At 43.9% G+C, this 23,960-nt stretch overlaps 1 protein-coding gene across 2 annotated transcripts; it reads right to left on the bottom strand.

The window, feature by feature from the left end:
* Window positions 1-2,873: 2,873 nt before the first annotated feature.
* On the bottom strand, window positions 2,874-23,876 carry Znf16 (zinc finger protein 16). Of its 2 annotated transcripts, none has more exons than XM_077801082.1 (2): window positions 23,797-23,876; window positions 2,874-6,727 (listed from the first exon to the last, which is right to left on the bottom strand). In XM_077801082.1, the coding sequence occupies exon 2, from the start codon at window positions 6,648-6,650 to the stop codon at window positions 4,905-4,907; it is 1,746 nt and encodes a 581-aa protein (XP_077657208.1). In that variant the 5' UTR covers window positions 6,651-6,727; window positions 23,797-23,876; the 3' UTR covers window positions 2,874-4,904. The 2 variants fall into 2 exon arrangements, with proteins under 2 accessions (XP_077657208.1, XP_077657207.1); XM_077801081.1 differs by lacking the exon at window positions 23,797-23,876 and adding an exon at window positions 20,367-20,447.
* Window positions 23,877-23,960: the final 84 nt, after the last annotated feature.

Raw genomic sequence — 23,960 nt, 5'->3', positions numbered from 1 at the left:
AGACCATCCTTGGCAACTTAGTGAGATCCTGTCTCAAAATAAAATGAGAGGTTGTGATTGTGGCTCAGTGGTAGAGTGCTCACTTAGCATGTGTGAGGCCCTGAGTTTGATCCTCAGCACCACATAAAAATAAAGAAATAAAATAAAGATACTGTGTCCAGGGCTGGAGATGTGGCTCAAGCGGTAGTGTGCTCGCCTGGCATGCGTGCGGCTCGGGTTTGATCCTCAACACCACATACAAAGATGTGTGTCCACCGAAAACTAAAATAAATAAATAAATATTAAAATTCTCTCTCTGAAAAAAAAAAAAGATACTGTGTCCAACTATAACTAAAAAAAAAAAGTGTTTAAAAAAAAAAAAGAGACAAACACTCATATGCACTGGGGATATAGTTCAGTGGTAGAGCAATTGCCCAGCACATGCTTGACCCTGAGTTCAGTTCCAGTACTAAAAAAAGAACCCTTATTTTAAACACCCTAACTTACCAATTGTTTAAGATTAAAAATTGAAACAAAAACTCTCTGATAGTCTTTTTTGGGTGTAAAATGAGAACTTATATTTAAGTAATCAATTTGACACTAGAGAGAAATGTTTTTATTTATTTATTATTTTAGTTATAGAGGGACACAGTATCTTTATGTTGTTTATTTATTTTTATATGGTGCTGAGGATCGAACCCAGTGCCTGACATGTTTAAGGCAAGCACTTTGCCACTGAGCCAAAACCCCAGACCCCAGAGAGATTTTAAAGAGCAACCTTCAAGCCAGGTGTGGTAGCAAATGCCTGTAATCCCAATGGCTTGGGAGGCTGAGGCAGGAGGATTGCAAGTTCGAAGCCAGCCTCAGCAACTTAGCAAGGCCCTGAGCAACTTAGTGAGACCCTGTCTCTAAAAAAAAAAAAAAAAATATATATATATATATATATATATGTATAAGTACACACACACACATATATATATATGTATAAAAGGGCTGGCAAGGTGGCTTGGTGGTTGAGCACCCCAGGGTTCAATCTGCAGTACCAAAAAAAAAAAAAGTAACCTTCAAAATCAGTTATAAATGTATATCCTGGTCTGTGAGAGCATGGGGCACTACCTAACTAGCTGCATCTCAGCTGGACCACTTACCTGGAGCTCAGAGTGCAAGAATCAGTCATCACCAGCCCCTGTTATGAGAAGGGGTGGCCAAGCTCTCAGACACCCATGGGGAGGTGGTGGCTTTCCTCTAACACCCTGCTCACCCTTCGGTCACCTGAGAAGCAGATGGGAGTTGTCTAATACCCTGCTCTCAGTGACAGTCCTCATGGTTACCTGTAGAGGCAAATGGACTCCCACTGGAAAATTTGAGACTGATGGATGCTGCTTTCACACCTAGGAGGTATGTAAATTTTGTGTAATGGGGACTGACTTGGATCTGATTATGGTCAGAGAGAGGGGTTGGGGTCGAGTCCCCATGTGCAGGCAGGGGCTTGAGGTATTTGAACTTCTTTGCAGGGAATATGGAGGGGTAAGGCTCAAACTGATTCCATTCAAACAATAAGTGAACCCACATTGCTTGTCACACGGTTTGAGAGGCATCTGGACTTTGCTGTATTCCCTCCTCACTGCATGTTTTCCTGTTCATAGTCTTGCTTAGGCATTGCATGCTCTTGCCAAAATGGTCTTGGGAGCTCAGTAAACATCATACCTCCTTAGCTCTGGAAGTGCTAGAGAATTTAAGTGGTGGAATTATGTATGATATCTTTTCTGCTTTTCTCAATTTGCATTTTGTACAATGATGCCGATTTTAAAATTAAAAAAAAATAAACTGGGGAAGCCACTTTTAATTTTTTTTTTTTTTTTTAGTTGTAGATGGACACAATACCTTTGTTTTATTTATTTATTTTTTATGTGGTGCTGAGGATTGAACCAAGTGCCTCACATGTGCCAGCCTGGAGAACCACCTTTAAAATCAGGATTGTCATGCTCTTGTGTTCCTGCCACATTAGTGCTGTCCTCATTGGTGGACCCACCCTGCATGAGGTGGACAGGGATGCTGGCTATCCCTGCAGCAGCCAGAATCCCCAGGTCACACATGGAGCTGACCAAGGGCAGAGAGTGGGCTGAGCCCTTTTTGTAAATGCCATCTGGACACAGGCAGTAGCCAGGGCAGGGAGAGCAGGATAGCGGCAAGACGGGGATCCTCCAGTCAACTGCTATGAGAAAGGCTTTCCCCAACTTGTTTCCTACCATGATATTCCAGGAATTAAGTATTTAGGGTCTTCTGAGAAAAATATACCAAGATTAAAAAACAAAACAAAACAAAACAGTAGGCCTTCCTTTTCTTTCTATGCTGCAGGGAGTGATCTCAAAACTCCAGAGGTAGCTGTTTCTCTGCAGGGATTTGCCTTGGGTAAGGGTGTGGCGGTGGCGGTGGAGGTGAAACTTTAGAGCAGAGTGCAGATGTTGCTTTTGGGTTGAGACTTGGGGCACAGCCCATCCGGCTCAAGTCCAAACTTCCCTACTCCTAGCCAACTCTTCCTTTTCTTTTCTTCACATTGTCCACAACTTCCCTATCCCCATTTTGGAACCTCACCTTCCCACCATACCTACAAACCTAACTATATTGTCCATTTTCTCTGTACCTGGAGCAATGCAGAAGCCTCTGACTGTTCAAAACTTACCCCTCTTGGCTTTGGAAGGGCTTAATTCATTCTTCCTTCCACTTCCACCAGCCTCACACTGCCTGGCTCCTTCCTGCTCTCCTACTTCAACGAAGCAGGTCTTTGGGCAGCCACATCTCTTCACCACAGCGTTTGATGTGGTAACCACTCCTGGTCACTTGCGTCTCTCTTCCCCACAGGTACTGTGTTGCTCCTCCTGCAACAATATTTAATGCTGGGTGTCTCAAGACCCACCTTCTCACTAGCCAATGGGAGTATCAGTCCTCTGTCCCGAGTTCCCTTCCTAGTCCTCTCCCTAGTTATCTCATGCTTTTCCAGAGATTCATATCCCATTTTATTATTATTTTTGGCAGTGCTTGGAACTGAACTCAGGGCCCCAGACATGTTAAGCAAAAGCTCTACCACTAAGCTACATTCCTAGTCCCACATCTTAAAAAATGCCAGTGATGGGGCTGGGGACGTGGCTCAAGAGGTAGCGCGCTCGCCTGGCATGCGCGGGGCTCTGGGTTTGATCCTCAGCACCACATAAAAATAAAGATGTTGTGTCCACCAAAAACTAAAAATAAATATTTAAAAAAATTCTCTCTTAAAAAAAAAATGCCAGTGATTTTCAAGTTTACATCTCCATCCCAAATCTGCTTTAAGGTTCAGATTCATTTAACAGCTCTCTATTTCTCCACTTGGATTCTTGTAGACACCTACAAGTTGCAGGGCTGCTGCACAGATGGTTCTGGAATCTTTCCTGAAGTTGGCCCCAAACCTGTTTCTTTAGCTCTCCTAGTGATTCTGAGATTCTAATATTCTATGAATGGTAATATCTAACCAAGGCTGCCACGACCAGGATGTTTAGTTCTCACAAAACTGACTGAAGCAAGAACTCAGGCTGCATGTTCCTCCTGAGGAATAGTGCTAGGAAGAGGTGAGAAGGGAGGGATCCTCAGAGGCTGTGGCAACTGCTCAGGAACCATCCACTGTACACGGGAAACCACTACACAGCACAAACTATACTCCTGATCAAGACATCATACCTTGATTCCTCCAACAACTGTGAGCCCCTGGCAAAGCCTGGCCCTGAGAGTCACCTACCACAGGGTAGCTGCCTAAAGCCACGTTGCAAACTTCTTCTCTAAAGGCTAGAAAGTAAATACTCTGGTTTGGTGGGCCATATGATGTCTACAACTACTCAACTCTGCCACACAGAAGCTGCTGTAGATATGTGTAAGCAAATAGGCATGGCTGTACCCCAACAGAACTTTTATTTACTGACAGGTGGTAGGTCAGATTCTGTCTGGGTCCTGCGACACTCTGTTGTTGCAACTTGCTGGCTGGAGTTCAGAGGCCTCTCTTGTAACATCTATGTTGCACCTAACCTTTCTCCTTTTCAGGGCATAGGGGACACTGAGGAGGTGGGCCCTAGGGCAGGGCACCTGGTACTTGCTTAAAAGATGTCTGGTGATGAAGATTGATCTGGGAGAAGATTGATCCTGGAAGCTTCCTCACTGGAAAAGGAGTTACAAAGAGAGAGCTGCCATTGTGGGTCCAGCACTGGAGGCACAGAAACCAGAGGCTAGGACCTGGGTCATAGCACAGCAGCAAGGATGACTAACTGACCACAGGTATGCACAGGGAAGCAAGGCAGTGGGGGTCTGGGTACAAGTTGCAGAAAGGGAGGGACAGAAGAATGAATACTTGGCATACCACCTCTGGGGACAATAAGAGAGCAATCAGACCTGAAAACTCCCTCCACTTGATGTCATATTAAAAAAAAATATGTGTGTGTAAATATATGTATGTATATATTCGTGTGTGTGTATATATATGTATACATGTAAATATATACATATATATAGAGTCACTGACAGAGAACTCACTCCCATGACTAACAAAAGAGTTACGGTGGTTATCTCCAATCAAAGATCACTTTACTTTTTGGTAATTTTCATCATCATGATAAACTTCATTCATGAATATGTGGCCCTCATGTTCTGTGCCACCTAACCAATGTGACAGTCTGCTCATAATAAAAATAAAACAGAAAAAACATAGACGAGAGGTCACAGGATCTGAAAGCAATGGAAGGGGAGGGAGTCTTGGAAAGAGTGTTTCCAAGGAGGGCTCCAGGCTTTGTATGGAGTGGAGGGCAGTGAGTGAGCCTCAGGCCTGGGAAGGGAGAGGCTGAAACAAGGGTCCACAGGTGTCAGAAAGGAACCATGGTTCAGTTTTACTCCTTTTAGCCCACAAGTTACTCCCTGGTATGAATCAACTGGTGTTTAATCAGCTTTGACCGCTGGCTGAAGGCTTTCCCACAAGTAGCGCAGTTGTAGGGCTTCACCCCAGTGTGAATCCTCTGGTGTTGGATCAGAACTGAACGCTGACTGAAGGCCTTCCCACACTCACTGCATTTATATGGCCTCTCACCAGTGTGGATTATCTGATGCTGAATAAGGTGTGAGCTCTGGCTGAAGCCCTTACCACACTCAACACACGTATAGGGCTTCTCTCCAGTGTGAACTTTCTGGTGGTGAATGAGATTGGAGCTTCGGTTGAAGGCCTTACCACACTGGTTACATTCATGGGGTTTCAACCCATTATGAATCCTCTGGTGCTGAATAAGGGTTGAGCTCTGGCTAAAGGTCTTTCCACACTCAGTGCATTCATAGGGTTTCTCTCCAGTGTGGACTCGCTGGTGAAGGATGAGGTTGGAGCTGCGACCAAAGGTCTTCCCACATTCGCGGCACTCGTAGGGCTTGTCGCCAGTGTGCACGCCCTGATGCTGGATGAGGGCTGAGCTGTGGCTGAAGGCCTTTCCACAGATACCACATCCATACGGCTTCTCTCCTGTGTGGATTATCTGGTGCTTCCTGAGCACTGAGCTGTAACTGAAAGCTTTTCCACACACGCTGCACACGTGAGGTTTCTCTCCAGTGTGAACTCGTCGGTGCTGAATAAGGCTGGAACTCTGACTAAAGGCTTTCCCACAGTCGCTGCACTTGTAAGGCTTCTCTCCAGTGTGAACCCTGTGATGCTTAATGAGGTTGGAGACACGACTGAAGGGTTTGCCACAATCGTTACATTCATAGGGCTTTTCTCCAGTGTGAACCCTCTGGTGCTTCCTGAGGTGTGCGCTCTGGCTGAAGGCCTTCCCACACTCCTTACACTCGAAAGGCTTCTCACCCGTGTGAACCCTGTGGTGTTTAATGAGATTTGAGCTCCGCCTGAAGGCCTTACCACATTCCTCACACACATATGGTTTCTCCCCTGAATGGATTCTTTGATGCTGAATGAGGTTGGAGCTGCGCCTGAAAGCCTTCCCACATTCGTTGCATTCATAGGGCTTCTCATTCATGTGAGACTTTTGGTGCTTTTTAAGGCTTGAGTTCTGGCTGAAGGCTTTCCCACATTCATTACACACATACAGCTTCTCATTGCTGGGGAGACCCTGATGCCCAGCAGGGCCTGTGTGCCCCTGGTAGGCTTTCATATTCAAGTGAGCTCGCTGGGGTTTTTTAACAACTGAGTTCTGACTGAAGGGTGTTCCACATTCACTGCACTCACAGGACTTCTCTCCAGTGCTGTTTATCTGATGCTGAATAAGGTCAAGGTTGCCACTGAAGGTTTTTCCACACCCATTACATATGAGTGGGCTTTCAGCTATGGGAAGCCCCTCATGGCCACTTAGGTACACACTGTGTTGAAAGCTCTGGCCATATGTGTCATCTGGATGTAGCTTCTCTTTTGTAGGGACTTCCTGATGTGTCATCTGGCAGGGGCTCAGATTGAAGCTTTGGTCAACACCACTGCAGTCCAGACCTTTCTCCCCTAAAGGGCCCTTAAGGAGTACTGTTACTGACATCAAATCTCCATCCCGGTGTGTGGATTGCCCCAGGCTCTTGCCTTCAGGGACACCCCAGTCTCTGGCTAATATGTCATCACAAAGTTCTCCAAGCTCAGATACCTGGGAAATATCACCAGCACAGTCTTCTGACATTTCTGCCTGTGATTCCAAATCCTCCAAAACGTCTTCCTTTGGGTGAAACTCCTTGTCCTCTGTCCTAATACCACAATCTGAAACAACAAACACTAAAGTTATATAAGGAACCGCAGTGACAGGAACAGCAGACACAGATGGGTCTGCAGAGCTGCTGACCTCACCTCTATGGAGGAGCTGGTGAAGAGAGCAGAGATCCCACTGCCAGTAGCAGCCCCTGGTCTTGCAAAAAGCCCAGGGAAAGGCTGTAAGAGCTGAGGTGACAAGGTTGCAGGGGAGCTAAGGATGATCAAGATCCCAACCTCGGGGCTGTGGATATAGCTCAGTGGTAGAGTGCTTGCCTAGCATGTATGAGGCATTGGGTTTATAAATAAATAAAATAAAGGTAAAAATAATACAATAACATTATTAAAAAGAAAGGAAGGAAGGAAGGAAGGAAGGGAGGGAGGGAGGGAGGGAGGGAGGGAGGGAGGGAGGGAGGGAGGGAACCCACCCTCCCTAGGATCCACATTTCAAGAATGCACCAGCCTGCACACTGGCTCAGGTCAAGACTCGGGGTGGCTTTTGGCTCCCACTTCCTGTCACACCCATAGTAGGCCATCAGCAAGGTCAGTGAGCTCTAATTGAGAATATGCCCCAATTCAGGTGCCCTCCCAATCATACAAGGAAAATCACATGCTTTCTTACATTGTTACACATTTTACCCTTTTTTCTTTATACCAAAAACCTCTTAGGCCTATCTTTTGTTCTCTCAGTGCCAGCTTGTGGCATTCAGGCTTGGTCTCAGGATTCACCAGCATGGGAGATAAAGCCTACTTCAGATGAGCAGCAGCCTGTTCCTTCATAAGAAGCAAAGCCAGTTCCAAGTTATGGTGCTCACCCTGCCTGGAACACTCTCCATGTGGCCTTCCTGCTGGCCTCTGCTCAAACACACCTTGCTAGACAGCCTTTCTCTGACCACTGTATGCATGCCACCCCCCTTGTCTTCATCACCTGTCCCTGCTGTCTCCTATACTGCCTTGACCACTCCCCGACATAGGACTGCCAGCTGCAGTCACTGATGCTTAGTGGTGAGGGGTACCCTTCCAGTGCCCTGTGCTGCCTCCTTGGTCTGATGGTACCTTTGTCCTGTTCTCTCATTGCTTCTCCCTATTCTATCTGTGACATCCAGAACTTGCTTCCAGCATGGACATATCTGTGCCCAGGAGCTGCCCATGGCATCACTACAGACTGATCTGGCCACATGGCCAGCCCTCACAGGCCCAGCTGCTGCCTGCTGCACTCATATGATGAGGCTTCATGCTTCTCACAGGCACTCTCAGCCACAGTGCCCCTGCAGGATGCAGTACACCCATGGAACTGCTACCTATGCCTACAGGGACAGTGGTGCCTCTTTCCTTCCTGTTGCCCTTTGTGTCATTCTCCACACAGACTGCAGGAACCCGGGCTCCATGGGGTCTAGAAACATTGTGGCCACATGCTGTTGGGCTTCTAGGAGGACTAGCAGGACAAGCACGGTCTGCATGGGGGGAGTCAGCCCTGCCATGGATAGCCTGGAGCTTCTGTGCCTCCACTCTCCTGCCAAGACTTGCGGGGAGTCCTTTCTCTCTTCCATCGGTGTGGATGGAAAAGGGTCAGGATGGGGATCAATGAAGGCTGTGGCAATGACACAGCAGTCAGTAATGATTTTCTGTACAGGTCAAAGACAACCTATCTGAAGCTTTTTGGTTGCTTGGTTTGTCAAATGATCTTTGTTGTTTTTTTAAAAACAACCCTTAAAAACCCCTCAAAACCAGTATAAGCCTGCTAGCCATAAAATACAGTCTGCCAGCGGAATCTGGTGTCCTGACTGAATGTCACTGGTGTGACAATAGGGCTTTCTAGCCTGAGTCACTGTTTAATTTAAATTTATTGAGACAGGAATCAAAAATGAATTCTGTGAATGGTAGAAGATCACTTTATGGACTTATTAAATTTGATGTACTTCATCTCTGCAACCTGCAAACTGTAGCAAAGAATGATAAAAAGTTCTTTAGAAAGGAAATATAAAAATCAGAAAAATAGTTTCCATTTAGGAAAACCTAGGAAATATTACTAAAACTTTTGTTTAAAGGCAAAGGAAAAGATCTGACAGTAAACAGTTGCCTGCACTACACTCTATGTACTGGAAGTCAGCCCTTCTAGCACAAAATCATCTGACAGTATTTCCTTTGGGAGACAATACCTTTCTGTGAATGGTGTTTGAATAATGGCTTTCAGATGTGTGCAAGATGGCTTCGAGTCCGTCAGCCATGACCACACTCCTGGGATCCCACATGACTATCACCTGTCACAGATCATGGGGTGTAGCAGCAATCTCAGTGCAAGGCCAGCCCACCTGTGGTGCAGACCCCAAAGAAACACCTCACATTCAGGTGGCTCCACTATGCCCACCTCTTGCAGGGGATTCTGTTTCCATTTCAGGATTTATTAGGGTGGAACTCACACTATGGAAGTTAACTATTCTACAGTAAGCAACTTGGTGGCATTTAGCACATTCACAGTGCTATGCAACCACCCACCCTTCATTACGGAGCAGTCTCTCTTTTTTTATTTTTATTGTGGACAGACACTCTAGTGGCAATCTGATTCTGGTTTTGATTTGCAGTTCTTTAGTGACTAATGATGTTAAGCCTCTTTTCATTTGTTAGTCATTTATTTGTAGTCAGTCTTTTGCCCACCCACAGCCCTCCAAACCCATTGCCTGCTCCGGTAATGGGGATAGAACCAAGGGTTGCTCTACTACTGAGCTATTTCCCTAGCCCATTTTTCAAAATGTATTTTGAGACAGAATCTTGCAAGTTGCTGAGGCTGGTCTTGGACTTGCAAACCTGCCTCAACTTCACAAGTTGCTGGGATTACAGGCATGTGCCACCACACCTGGCTCCTTGTCCATTTTTAAGGTGGGTTGTTTTATTGTTGGATTGTAAGACTTCTTTAATATATTCCAGTACTAGACCTTTATCACATAACATGATTTACAAAGATTTGTCCCCATTATGTAGGATGTCTTTGCACTTTCTTGATAATGTCCTTTGATTGATCAAGTCAAATTCATTTATTTTTCTTTTGTTGCTTGTGCCTTCGATGTTCTAATGAATCCATTGCCAAATGCAGGGTTATGAAGATTTGCTCCTATTTCCTTCCAAGACTTTGATGCTTTCTAAGCTCTTAATATCTTTGATTCATTTCAATTAATTTCTGTATACAGCACTGGTAGGAATCCAGCTTCATTTTTTTTTTGTACTGGGGATTGAACCCAGAGGTGCTTTACCATTGAGATACAGCCCAAGTCCCCCCACCCTTTTTGAAAACTTGAGACTCAAAACTAGTGATCAAACTTTGCCTTGGGCTGGGATTGTAGCTCAGTGGTACAGTGCTTGCCTAGCATGTGCGAGGCAATGGGTTTGAGTCTCAGCACCACATATAAATAAATAAAAATAAATAAAAATCCATCAACAACTAAAAAATTAATAAAACCAAAACAAAATAAAACTTTGCCTTGAACTTGTGATCTTCCTCCTCAGCCTCCTGAGTTGCCAGGATCACAGGTGTGCACTGCTGTGCCTGGTTCCAACTCTGGGATGTTGGGTTGCGTGGGGATGTCTACTTGTTACAGTGCCATGTGTTGAAGGGCTATCTTTCCTCATTGACTGGAAGATCTTATCATCCCTGCTAAAAAGCAACTGGTCACAGATGTATGGATTTATTTCTAGATAGTCAATTCCACCTTCGTGACAGGACCAAACAATTTTGACTACTGCAGCTTTGTAGTAAGCCTGAAACTGAGTCATGTAAATCCTCCAACTCTGTTCTCCAAGACTGGCCATTCAGGGCCCTTTGTAATTCCACATGAATTTAAGGATGAACTTTTTAGGTTCTGCAAAAAAAATGCCACTGAAATTTTGATAGAAATTGCACTGAATCTGTATGCCATTTTGAATAGTTTGGGCATCTTAAGAATATTAGGTCCTCCGAGTTGTGAACACATGATGTCTTCTGTTTTTTTGCTTGCTTTGATCTCTTTTAACAATGTTTTGCAGTCTTTGGTGAATAAGTTTTATATCTTCTTGGTTAAAATTATTCCTGGGATTTCCCCCTACCATTGATGCTAATGTAAATATAAGTGTGTTCTTTTTTTTTTTTTTAATATTTATTTTTTAGTTCTTGGCGGACACAACATCTTTGTTGGTATGTGGTGCTGAGGATCGAACCCGGGCCGCACGCATGCCAGGCGAGCGCGCTACCGCTTGAGCCACATCTCCAGCCCAGAAGTGTGTTCTTAATTCCCCTTCAGATTGGTTCATTGCTGGTGTGTGTAAACAGTGATCTGGGCCCCAAAATTTTGCTGAATTTATTAGCTCTAGTAGTTTTCCTGTGGATTCTGTGGTTCATATATATGGAGTTGTCTTATGCAAATCATTTTACATCTTTCTTTCTGCTTTGGACATTGGTTATTTCATTTTCTTGTCTAACTGCTCTGGAATCTGTACTTCCAGTACAATGCTGAGCAGCAGTGGTGATGCAGGCCATCTCTCTCCTGTTCCTGATATTAGGGCAAATGTCAGTCTTTTACTTCTGACCATGATGTCAGCTGTGGTTTTTCCCCATGTGCCTTTTATCAGTTAGTTTGGTTTTTTTAAAATCATGAAAGTTGGAATTTGCCCAGTTTTTTTCTGCATGAGTTGAGGTGATCATGGTTTTCATACTTCTTTCTGTTCCTTTGGTGGATCACACTGATTGGCTCTCTTGGAGCTGAAATACTCTTCTACTCCTGGGCTAAACCCCATGTGGTCATAGGATAGAATACTTTTAAGATGTTCCTGGATTTAGTTTGATATTATGCTTTTCAGAGATTTGCATCTTTAGCCATAAGTGATACAGATTTGTAATTTTCTTTTTTTATAGGTTCTTTGTTTGGCTTGGGTATCAGGGTATTTATTGCTGGCCTTACAGAATAAATTAATGTTCCCTCCTCTTCAATATGCTGAAATAATTGAGAAAGTTGGGTATTCATTAAATGCTAGCAGTGAAGGTAGTTTAATTCTTAACTTTTCTATGCTGGGAGTTTTAATTACTAATTCAAACTTGTTATTTGTTATTGGTATGTTTAGATAGAGTCAATTTTCATAATTTTTGTGTTTCTATAAATTTGTTGCTTTCTTACAGGCTATCTAACCTGTGGTACAAAACCATTCACAGTATTATATCTTCCTTTTTTGGTAAGGTTGGTAATAATATTCCTACTTTCAGACACATCGTCTTTTATTTATTTTAGTTTTATGTGGACACAATATCTTCACTTCATCTCTATGTGGTGCTGAGGACTGAACCCCGTGCCTCACGTATGCTAGGTGAGCACTTTACCACTGAGCCACAACCACAGCCCATCAGTCACATCATCTTTTGTCCTGTGTAAATCTAAGGGTTTTACCACTTCTGCTAATCTTTTCAAGAATTTTTGTCTGTGTTGATTCTATGGTTTTTCTATTTTACTCATCTTTGATCTAATCTTTATTATTTGCTTCCTTCTGTGAGCTTTGAGTTTAGTTTGCTCTTCTTTTTGTAGTTTCTCAAGATGTAAAGTTAGGTTACTGATTAGATATCTTTCTTCCATTAAAAAAATTTCTTTTTTTTTAGTTGTAGATGGACACAATATTTTTATTTATTTTTATGTGGTACTGAGGATCGAACCCAGTGCCTCATGCTTGCGAGGCAAGCACTCTACCACTGAGCTACAATCTCAGCCCTCTTTCTTCCTTTTTAATGAAGATATTTATTTCAATAAACCTTTCTTTTGGCATTGCCTTTGCTGCATTTATGTTTTGGTAGGTAGTGTTCTCAATCATTTAATCTGTAGATATTGTTTAGTTTTCCTTGTGATTTCTTTGAGCCACTGCAGCTTTACTTCTACATCTTTGAAATTTTCCAGTTTTCCTGCTGTTATTGGTTAAAAATACTTTGTATGATTTTAATCTTGTTTTTTAAAAATACACTTTTAGTTGTAGATGAACACAATACCTTTATTTTACTTATTTTTTTTAATGTGGTGTTGAGGATCAAACCCAATGCCCCACACATACTAGGCAAGTGTTCAACCACAAGAGCCACAACCCCAGCCCTTAATCTTGATTTGTTTTGTGACCTGATATAGAGTGTATGTTCCACGTAGAGCTGAGAAGAATGTGTATCTGCTCTTTATTTTTTTAAAATATTTTTTGTAGTTGTAGATGGGCAGAATGTCTTTATTTCATTTGTTAATTTTTATGTGGTGCTGAGGATCAAATCCAGTGCTTCACGCATGCTAGGCAAGTGCTTTGCCACTGAACTACAGCCCCAGCTCAGTTTATCTGCTCTTTTGAGTGGAATGTTTTGTCCATCTCTTAGGTTGTTTGGATTTCCACAACAAGATAACTTAGGGACTGAAAATACAGCTCAATGGTAGAGCACCTGCTCAGTAATATGCAAGATCCTGGGCTCAGTCCCCACCATACTCCCCATCCCAAAACAACAAAGTCTTACACTGGGTAATTTATAAACAACAGAAATGTATTGCTCATCATTTTGGAGGCTGGAAAGTCCAAGATCAAGGTGCCAGCAGATTCACTGTCTGGTGAGGCTTGTTTCTCATAGATGGTACCTTTTATATGTTCTCATGTAGTAAAAGAGAAAGACATAGGGCAACCAAGATATCTCAGCCTTCTTCTACAGGGGCTGTACACTTATGATCCTAATCATCTCCCCATATCCTCATTTTAATATCAATACATTAGAGATTCATAACAGAAATGAATTTCAGAAGGACAGAAGCATTCAAGTCCAATTATTTTCAGTGTCGCTCAAGTCCCCTCTTACCTTAATGATATTCTATCTAGATGTTCTAGCTATACTTTGAGATAAGGGGACTGAGGTCTCCATATAATGACCTCCTTCCTTTCTGGTAAGAAATTTTGACTTAGTTTGTTTTGTCTGATATTAGCATAGTCATCCCAGTTCTCTTTGGGTTATGATTTACATGGAACATCTTTTTTCACATCTCACTTCACTTTAAGCTTATATCTTTGAATCTAAAGTAAGCCTTCTGTAGACAGCATACAGTTGGACTGTGCTTTTCTATTAATTTTGTCAATACCTGCCTTCTGACTGGAAAGTTTAATCCATTTACATTTAAAGTAGTTAGTAAAAAGGAAGGACATTTTGCTATTTGTTGTTGTTGATACCAGGGATTGAAACCAGGTATACTTAACCACTCAGCCACATTCCTAGCCCTCTTTTATTTTGAGACAGGGCCTCATTAAGTTGCTGAGGCTGGCTTTGAACTTGAAATCCTCTTGCCTCAGCTTTCTGAGCCTCTAGGATTACAGGTATGTGTCACCTTGCCTGGCTTTGCTATTTGTTTTTGGTACATCTTTTACATTGCATCCCTTAATTCCTCTATTGCTGCCTACTTTTGGGTTCAGTTAATTTTTTGCAAAAGTAATTTTCTCTTTAATTCCTTCTGTATACATTTGCCATATATTTTCTTAGTGTTTACATGAACATCCTAAAACAAGTAATACCAACTTAGCTTCAATAGTCACAAAAATTCTGCTCCTATATAGCTCTTATAATTTGCAGTCATCAAAAATTACTTTAGGCCAGGTGTGGTGGTGCATGCCTGTCATGCCAGTGGCTAGGGAGGCTTAGGCAGGAAGATTGTGAGTTCACAGCCAGCCTCACCAACTTATTGAGACCCTGTCTCTAAATTTAAAAAATATAAAAAAGAACTGGGGATGGGGCTCACTGGTTGAGTGACCCTGGGTTCAATCCCTAGTACAAACAAAAATTATTCATTATAGGCTCAAAATATTTTATAGGCTGATTGGGCTGGAGGTGCAGACCAGTGGTAGAATGCATTCTTAGAATGTGTGAGGCCCTGAGTTCAATTTCCAGCCCCTAAAAAGCAAACCAAACCACAGACTTGTTACTTTTTTTTTTTTTTTAAATATTTTACCAGTTGTTGATGGACCTTCATTTATTTATCTGTGGTGCTGAGAATGGAACCCAGTGCCTCACAGATCATAGGCAAGTGCTCTACCACTGAGCCACAACCCCAGTTCCCAGACTTGTTACTTTTTATGCACTTGTTCTTTAAATCATGTGGGAAATAAAAAAGTGTATTCACAAACCAAAAATACAATAATACTAATTTTTATACTTGCTTATATGTAATTACCTTTATTCGAGGTCTTTATTTCTTGTATGTCTTGGAGTCTCTGTCTACTGTCCTTTCATTTAACCTTTAGGACCATAACAAACCCCCTCAAGCTGTTGTCTATTTGGGAATGTCTTAGTTTCTCTTTTAGTTTGAAAGATAATTTTTGCCACATTTAAAATTCTTGGTTGAATCTCTAAGCACTTTAATATTCATCCCACTGCATTTTGACCTCCATGAATTCTGAAGAAAAATCAGCTATTAACCTTACTGATTGAGATCCCTTGTACTGGAGGAGTCTCCTTTTTCTTGTTACATTGTTGTCTTTGAACAACTTAATTAAAACAAGACTTGGTGTGGATCTTTTAGTTTATCCTACTGGGTCTGTTGAGCTTCTTGGACATGTAGATTTATATCTTTCATTAAATTTGGGACATTCTGACCATTGTTTTCAGATGTTCTTGTTACCCCTTTCCCTTTTCTCCTCTTTCTTGGGTCCACAAATTATGTTCAAGTTTCAAACGACTAAAGATCCATTTAGAGATGTCAGCCCTGACCCCCCAAGAGGAAGAGGAAGCTAGTAAGGAGGGAAAAGGACAGAAAAGGCACAGAGAAACCAAATGTCCAAATTGCCATCATGGAAATAACTGAAGAATATGATGCAAAAGGCTGAAAAGATGGTTCAACAACAAGGAGAAACTAAGTCTCCAGCTACAAAGTTTGTGGCTATGATGGCTCTACTGAGGGTCCATGGAGAAAGCTACTGGACATATTTTCCACATCCACCTTTAGTACACCCAGCTATGTGAACTGCAGAATCCATCCCAGTATTTACTAATGATACTCATATGCTGATTGGTTCTACAGACGCTCATATTACACCCATCCATGTGACTGGATTTAATTATACTAGTTACTGTGGACAACTACTTATATGTTGGTTCCATGATAAAACATGCTGGCTGTTTAAGGGTATCTTTTGAGGAAAAGACAGCATATGTGGGGAGGGATGAGTAGACCAGTCAATCTACCTACCCCTGTGACTCAAGGACATATGTCTAACAGTTATTAAAATGGGACTTTCTCCTAACAAGCCAGTCTTCTGGGCAGAACGTCCACCAATACCTTACTGTCCTAATTGTTCTGTAACAGAATTTGTTTGGTATCTTTCCTAAATGGATGGAATGTACAAACGTCTTGCCAATACAAGTTTCTAGAAATAGTGGATATATTTTGGACTGGACTGCAAGAATTGATAAAAAGACAATTATGTAAGGATGCCATGACTCCTGGAGGTTTCATTGGTAATATTCTAACCTTTGGCAAGGGTGGTATTTGAAAAGCTCTCTGGTGCTTAATTGTAGCCTCAGACTTTCTATGTTATACAGATAGCAGGAATTGCAAAAAGGGTTCCTGCTATGGCCTATGAGCCTGTGTTCAATCTCCGTATGTTTTAGTTACTGGAAATGTAAGCGTTAAGAAAAAAGGTGATAAATATCTTGTAGCCTGTAAAAGGTACAATCTAACTAACTGCATCACTAGATTTAACAGAGGGAGAGGAATGTTAATGCTTCACCAATCCTTTGTCTTACTACAGCCAACATTTCAGACCCATGGTATGCTGATGCTGGTGTTCAGATCTTACAACAGATGCATGCTCAGTTAACCAGACCCAAGTGAGCTCTTGGTTTCATAATTCTTGGAGGGGATGCTTTAATTTCATTCATCACCTCTATTGTAATAGCCTCAGTGGTTGTATCTCAAAACATTCAACATGCAAATTTTCTTAATAATTTGGCTCAAAATACTCCCAAAGCCCTCCATAATCAGATAAGTTTTGTTAATATTTATTTTTTAGTTGTAGTTGGACAAAAAGGTATTGTACCTTTTTTTTTTAAATGTATTTTTATGTGATGCTGAGGATTGAACCCAGGGCCTCACACGTGCTAGGAAAGAGTGCTCTACTGCTGATCCACAACCCCATCCCCAATCAGATAAATATTGATGAAAAGATTGAAACTAATTTGAATGCCTTGGAAGCTACTGTCATAAATATTGGTAATGAGCTTTCTGCTTTAAGAAAAGGCTTAAATGCCACGCTGACTATAAATATGTCTGTTATTATTGTGGCCAAATATAATACTTCCCAATGGGATTATGGAAAGGTTAAAAATCATCTAATGGGTATTTGGCATAGCAATAATAGTAGCCTGGATCTTATGGAGTTACACTGTCACATCCAGGATATTCAAAAAAGCAAAATCAATCTTAAGAACCCTACCCTCTAGCTGACCAAATACTTTAATCCTGGAAATACGCTGAAACATTCTGTATGGTATGTTATTGGTATGATATGTTTGCTACTAATTCTCTTTTGTATCAATAGGTTGTTGTACCCTTAGAACAAAAATGTGGGAGCTTGAACTAACAGCTCATCATTTACAAAGTAAAAAGAGGGAATATGCAGGAAGCCATCTGTGAAATACATGAGGACCTTTTCAGCATCGTAGCCAAGGAGTGGATAGACTAGCACTGGGAACTTCTTGTGGCAGTGCCACCAGGATAGACTGCCTGATGCAAGTGAACTTCCCCTCCGCTCTGCCAGAGGGTCCCACGTAGCACTGGAGATGGGCATGACTCTGCTAGGAACGGAGTAGCCTACCTGCCCCCATCTCTATCCTGTTTTGGTGAAGAACTTTCCATAGAATTTCTTTGATGTCTTCTGTTAAAAATAAAGCAAACAGGGCTGGGGATGTGGCTCAAGCGGTAGCGCGCTCGCCTGGCATGCGTGTGGCCCGGGTTCGATCCTCAGCACCACATACAAACAAGGATGTTGTGTCCGCCGAAAACTAAACAATAAATATTAAAATTAAAAAAAAAAAAATAAAGCAAACATAGGCTCCTTTCTTTGTTAGAAGCCGGACCCGTCTGGTCAGCTTTGCTTGTCTCAGTATCCTTCTTGAAATTACTTTCTGGGGCTGGGGATGTGGCTCAAGCGGTAGCATGCTCGCCTGGCATGCGTGCGGCCCAGGTTCGATCCTCAGCACCACATACAAACAAAGATGTTGTGTCCGCTGAAAACTAAAAAATAAATATTAAAATTCTCTCTCTCTAAAAAAAAAAAAATACTTTCTGTGTTCTGTGGTCATTTCGCTGTTCTACTTTTCTTAGCTTTTATTTCTCAGCGAGCCCATCCCACCAAAGGGAAACCCATTTCCTGGCCTATGCAGGGAATGAGCCACTGCACCAGACCTGGAATTCGGGATTTAATCTAGTTCTTTACTGCTGAGTTACATCCTAGTCCTATTTATTTTATTTATATTTTATTTACTTATTTTATATTTTAATTTTGAAAGAGGGTCTCAACAAGTTGCTTAGGGCCTTGTTAATTTGCTGAGGCTGGCCTCAAACTTGTGACTGTCTCAGTCTCCTGAGTCACTGAGATTACAGGTTTGTACACAATTTATATTTTTTATACACTGTGGGTTATTTCCTTTGTGTTGATTTTATTTGTTTTTTTGGTGATGCTGGGAATTGAACTCAGTGCCTTGTGAATGCTTGTCAAGTGTTCTACCACTGAGTTATATCCCTAACCCTTTGGCTACTATACTATTTTGACAGATTACCACCAATCTTAAGAACAAAAGAAAAACAAAACACTTTTCACCATCTGTGTACTGGTTCTGTTCTAGGGCCCTTCTGAAACACTGTTTACAACACTTCTCCATTTCTTGCTTTCATTGAGCCTAGAGACCAGCTAGAGATGAAAGCTTATGGTCTTTACAGGCCTTTTCTGCATTCACACCCTGTCCTGGGCATTAATGTGGCTTTCTAAATCCCCTAACTGTGCTTCAGAATATCCTGATTTTCCCCCAAGAAAGTCTCTTACCAGCTTTTCTTCCTGGGCTGCAGGTGGCTGATCAATGCCCCAGGTGCTTGTGGAGGGTCTCAGTTCACTTTACAATGCTGTTAAGCCTACTGCTTTCCTGCTCTAATATCTGAGTTAGGAAGAACAGAGATGTATGTACACCTTGCATCGGTCCTTTTGGGAGTCCCAGACAGGTTAGAATAAACAATTTTTTTTAATATTTATTTTTTAGTTTTAGGTGGATACAATATCTTTATTTTATTTTTATATGGTGTTGAGGATTGAACCCAGGGCCCCACGCATGCCAAGTGAGTGCGCTACTGCTTGAGCCACATCCCCAGCCCAAAAACAACAATTCTTAAGTAAGATCTATTTATCACACACCCTGAAACAAGAGACCATGGTCCCAAGATGAGAACACAAGCTGCCTTCTTTAAAAATGCCAGGAACAGGTTGAGACACAGGCAACTAAGAGTACCACAAAAACTTCCTACCATTTTAAAATTGCCTTTCTCTTTTTTTTCTTTTTTTGTGGTCCTGAAGATCAAACCCAGGGCATTATGCATGCAAGGCAAGCACTCTACTAACTGAGCTATATACCCCAGCCCTTAAAGTTGCCTTTTTCTTGATTCATTGTTTGGTTGTTGTCAAGGTTTAACAATTTTCTAGATTTCTGACAGTTTCTGCTTTTTGAATATTTACGTAGAGGAGCAAGTGTTTGGGGTTGCCTATTCTGATGGCTCCACAGTGGCTTTTAAAACATGAACCCCCATTAGCCTATCTCTCCCCCACCAAGGTGCAGAGCAAGGCTCTGGGATTCTCTCACCACTCCCTTCTCACCACTCCCAGCAGGGATCCTTGGCAGTCTGCTTAACATTCTACCTCTGCTCAGGCTGATGAGCAGGCCTGCTCCTTGGGGCCACTTCTGGGGACCATTCTCTACCTGCTCTTCACTTCTTTTTAGAATCTGTTCTCTTCCACATGTGCAGGACTCTCCTACACACGTATACCCTTAGCCTAACCATCCCCATCCACCCAGGGTCTTGCCAGAGTAACATAGCCACTGACTGACCCAAACAAAGGAAGCAAAAGATCCATGAGGGAGCTGTTCCCCCCCCCCCCAAAAAAAAGTTTTCCCCCCAAAGTGCTCTCTAAAAGAGTTCTTAGGGCAATAGGAGCAGCTGGGCAGTGTGAATACCACCAGGAAGGTATAGGAAAGAATCCTGAGGCAGAGACTGCCACCAGTCTGGTCACTGGGCTTGGAAGGGGTCAGGGCTACAGCAGACAGCAAAGGACTCTGATAACCATCATGTTATAGCCCTCTGTCTCAAGAAAGAAGCCAGAAGCCTGTTCAGGACACCAGGGGCCAGGCCAGGTCAACTTACTTTCTGATGGTCAGCCTCAGCCCCTTGAGTCCATGAGGCATGATGCTCCTAGAGGTGAGAATAGGATGACATGGACATCATCTCCCCAGAATGAGGACACCAGTAGGAAATATGTTCCCAGTACCTGGTTGCTAATGGTGAGGGTGTATGGCTTCCAGCTCATTAATGCCAAAGTGGAGGAGCCCAAAGACTAAAGAACCAGGGTGGGTCACAGGAGGAGTATCACTCACACAGGTCTGTGATACAGGGGTCCAAGGGGATGGTCCTGAAGCTGTGGGCTCCATTTCTGCCTCCTAGAGGCAAGTTCTGAGGCTGGAAATAGCTGGAATCTGAAAACCGGCAAGGACAGAGGTGAGTGTGCAAAGATGTCAGCTACAGGGATCCACCCTCTCACCAGGCAGAAGTCTCTTACTCTACCCCTGCAGCCAGAGACCTGAAAAGGGCCTGAGGTTGCCAGGCATCAGAGACTAATGCTATGTTCCCTGATTCTAGACCCAAGAGGAGAGACAGTCAGCCATACGGACACAGAATCATGAGCCAGGGTTGCATGAGTCCTTGTACTCTGAAGGCATTTCCCTACAGGGCTCAGGCCCACCATTATAGGAGGAGAGCAATAGTCACAGAGCCTACTTCCTGACACAATGCCATAAAGGTGAATGCATAAGACCTATCTATTTCAGGGAAGCAGCAGACCCAAGATTGAGTGGCCAGGGGCAGCCTGTGCTATAGACATACATATGATCATTATGTGCCAGTGCCTACAAATCCTAGTGGTTGGGTTGTCCCAGATGCACTCAGCAACAGCCACGGGGTATTCCCATCTCCATCTACCTGGGATGTCCTCCCACTTCACTCACTGATCTTGCTCAATTCTCTCAGTTCCCTTTCCCTGTTGGCATTCCAAGGTTCACTTCACTTCCTGAGCAAGTCTGTTAGGAGGCAGTAACACCCCCTATTCTGTGAAGATATTCAAACTTGGGCTCATTTTCAGTCCTAATCACTCTCTCTGGGCAGGAGATGGGACACTCCCACCTGGAGACACACAGGCTTCTCACATGGACTAAATTACTGAATTACTAAATTACCACACCCACTGCCCCCAACAGGCCTAGAGGCCCACCAGGATGTGGGGCTTGACAAACTATCTCCTTGCTGACACTGCACTCCCAATAGATACTGCTGATTCCCTGCCCCTCAGAAGTAGAGAAGGCAGACAGAAAAAGTTGGTAGAAACTCAATTGGAAAATGTCAACATATGACCTCGATTTCTCCTCTAGGATACTCTTTTTCAGGATTTCTGAACATCACTATATGCTAGAATCTGTTCTGGGGTTTTATGTGGAACACAACAGCAAACAATGCCCTCATAAAACTCACTAAGGTATCATCACAGCAAATGCATCAGTGAAATAAAACAACTGCTCTGGTTAGCGGTAACAGGGAAGACAGGGACATTTTAACTAGGGTTGTCAGGAAATCCTCACCAAGAAAGTGACCTAAAGGTGAGAGATGGAGTATTGTGACACTGGGGAAGAGAAGTCCCAGGCAGAGGCAATGTGAATGCAAAGACTGAAGAGGGCAGGGGCATGCATGTCGTCAGAGGAACAGTGGGGCAGCTAGTGTATAGACAGAAAAATGAGGGAGCCGGGAAAAGGCACTGTAATGGGTCCCATGGGCCTTGCAGTTGGGTTGCTGCCTGCACTCAGTGAGGCTATGCAGCATACAGGCCTTTGAAGGCTGCAGGTGTTTAGAGGATAACAGGGGAGCAGCCTCTCACTATTCTGTGAAAAAGCATAAACTCTGTCCTTGACAATGGTATTCTTTTCTGCCTTTCCTGGAAGAAGGGATATTCTGTTCCACATTGGATTTAGATAGAGTCAAGGGGATATTGGTGAGGTGCAGTCAAGGGGACCTGGAGAGGATCTGAGAGAGGGCTTCTCTGAAGAAGGGTGGCAGGAGAAAGGTGCAAGGAGTAGGGATGACAGCAGACATCACCCAGGGCTGCTGGGTTGAGATCACAGAGGAACGCACAACAGAGTGAGGAGGCCAGAGAGCAAGTTTAAAGACAAAGCTTATGAGAGAAGACAAGGAGGTAAGGACAGAGCTCAAGGGATGTCACTGGGGACAGACTGTTAGGAGGCACTGGTTGGCTGATGCAGTAAGGCCTTGGCTGCATTTCTAAATCAGGAGACAAAAAACCAAAATGTCTCAAAAGATTAACTTGGAAGTGTGTGCAGAAGGATGGTGTAAGATGAGACTCAGAGCAGGGAATACACTAAGGTTCCCATCCATTCAGTAGTAGATGCACAGCAGGAAACTTGAGAGGGAGTTATAAGACTGTCAGTGATGGTGTGTCTGCCTGCCCTGGGAGCAGATGCCCAGATTCCTTGGAAGGAATTTCCACTCTTCCCATTCATGGGGGAATTTAAATCATCTCCAACATTTATTCAGTACATTTTATTTTAAATTACCTTGAATTCTCATCATTGTTCTGAATAGGAGTTTTGAGTCACATAGCTCAAAATTTAAAAGGTTTAAAGAAAAAGTTAAAAAATGTCCCAGTCACTTGGTTCTCCTTTCCACTTTGAAATGTCCTTCCAGATTATTCTAGGCTTACACAAGCAAATACACGTATGCACTTTTTTTTCCTGTTTAAAAAAAATTACAAATGGTACCAAACTAGTCTGGCACTAATTTTACACGTTGCTTTTCTCTGTTTATTCTCAGTGGGATGTTCCCTAGACATGCGCTTCATCCGTGTTAGGCAGAACACTCTTTCCCCATGTTCACATCCTACTTCCAAGACCCTGTAGATATCCTGCACTAAATAGCACAAGGGACTTTATTGCATAAAGAACTAAGGTTACGGCATGGATTACCAGGGTGGACCCAATCTAACCACAGCCAAAGCTAGCTGCCAGATGTACACGGCTCGTTCCAGGAGCCATGGGCTGCTCTGCCTGTCAGGCAGCACAGAAACGACGAACCTGTATATGACAATCACAAAGCAACGGATTCTGCCAACTACCTGAAAGAGCTGGGCAGCGGGTTCTCCTGGCTAAAGGCTGAATCTGACACTTGAAGACACAGCAGAGACGTTCTGGCAGCAGGAACCGCAGGATGGGCCCTGGCCGATGCCCCAGTCCCTTCTCCCACAATAACAGTTCCAAATTCTCCTCCCTCCCCAGAGGTCTCTCCACCTGGAGAGGACGCCCATTACCGAGGGGCCACCTGGGAAGGCCGCCGGGAGAGGAGCGAATCCCGCCCCGCCCGGGCCCTACGCACCTCTGACGTCACCGAGAGTCCCCCAGTCCCCCCGCCACCCGGGAGTCCCGGGCACCGCTCAGCCTCACACCTTCTCTCGCACCGCCCCACTCGCGCGCGCCTGGCCACTCGAAAACGCCTCGGCTCCCGGGCAGTCTCCGCTGGGCCTGACGCGGCACACCCCACCTGAAGATGCCCCTCAGATCCCGCCGAGGCCAGGACCCGAAACTAGGCCGAGCCGACCCTTCCCCGCGCCCGCACTCCCACAGTCCCCCGCGCGGCCGCGCACCTCCCGAGGTCCGGGTCCCTCTGCCAGCGCCGCTAGGTCCCCCCACCCCCACGCCCGTCACGGGACTCCGGGGACACCGAAGCAAAGGCTCCGCCCAGCGAACTCACCTCCCTCGGGGTTCGCGTCCAGCTGGGTAGCATCGTGCGGCACCCAGCGCCGGAGCCGGGCTCTGAGGACTCAAAGTCCCGCCCTCAACTTCCCTCGGAAGCCCCGCCCCGATGGCGTAGCCGCTCCGGACAGCGGGAGGGGGAGGAGACTCGGTGACGCAGCG

The sequence above is a fragment of the Urocitellus parryii genome, chromosome 7, assembly GCF_045843805.1.
Source record: "Urocitellus parryii isolate mUroPar1 chromosome 7, mUroPar1.hap1, whole genome shotgun sequence".
NCBI lineage: Eukaryota > Metazoa > Chordata > Mammalia > Rodentia > Sciuridae > Urocitellus > Urocitellus parryii.
Note: the sequence above shows the minus strand (reverse complement) of the source record. Positions and strands in the feature narration are given on the sequence as shown.

Bases quoted from the DNA above. Each gene is read 5' to 3' on its own strand.
- Znf16 (XM_077801082.1), bottom strand. From the start codon at position 6,650: ATGTCAGAAGACTGTGCTGGTGATATTTCCCAGGTATCTGAGCTTGGA.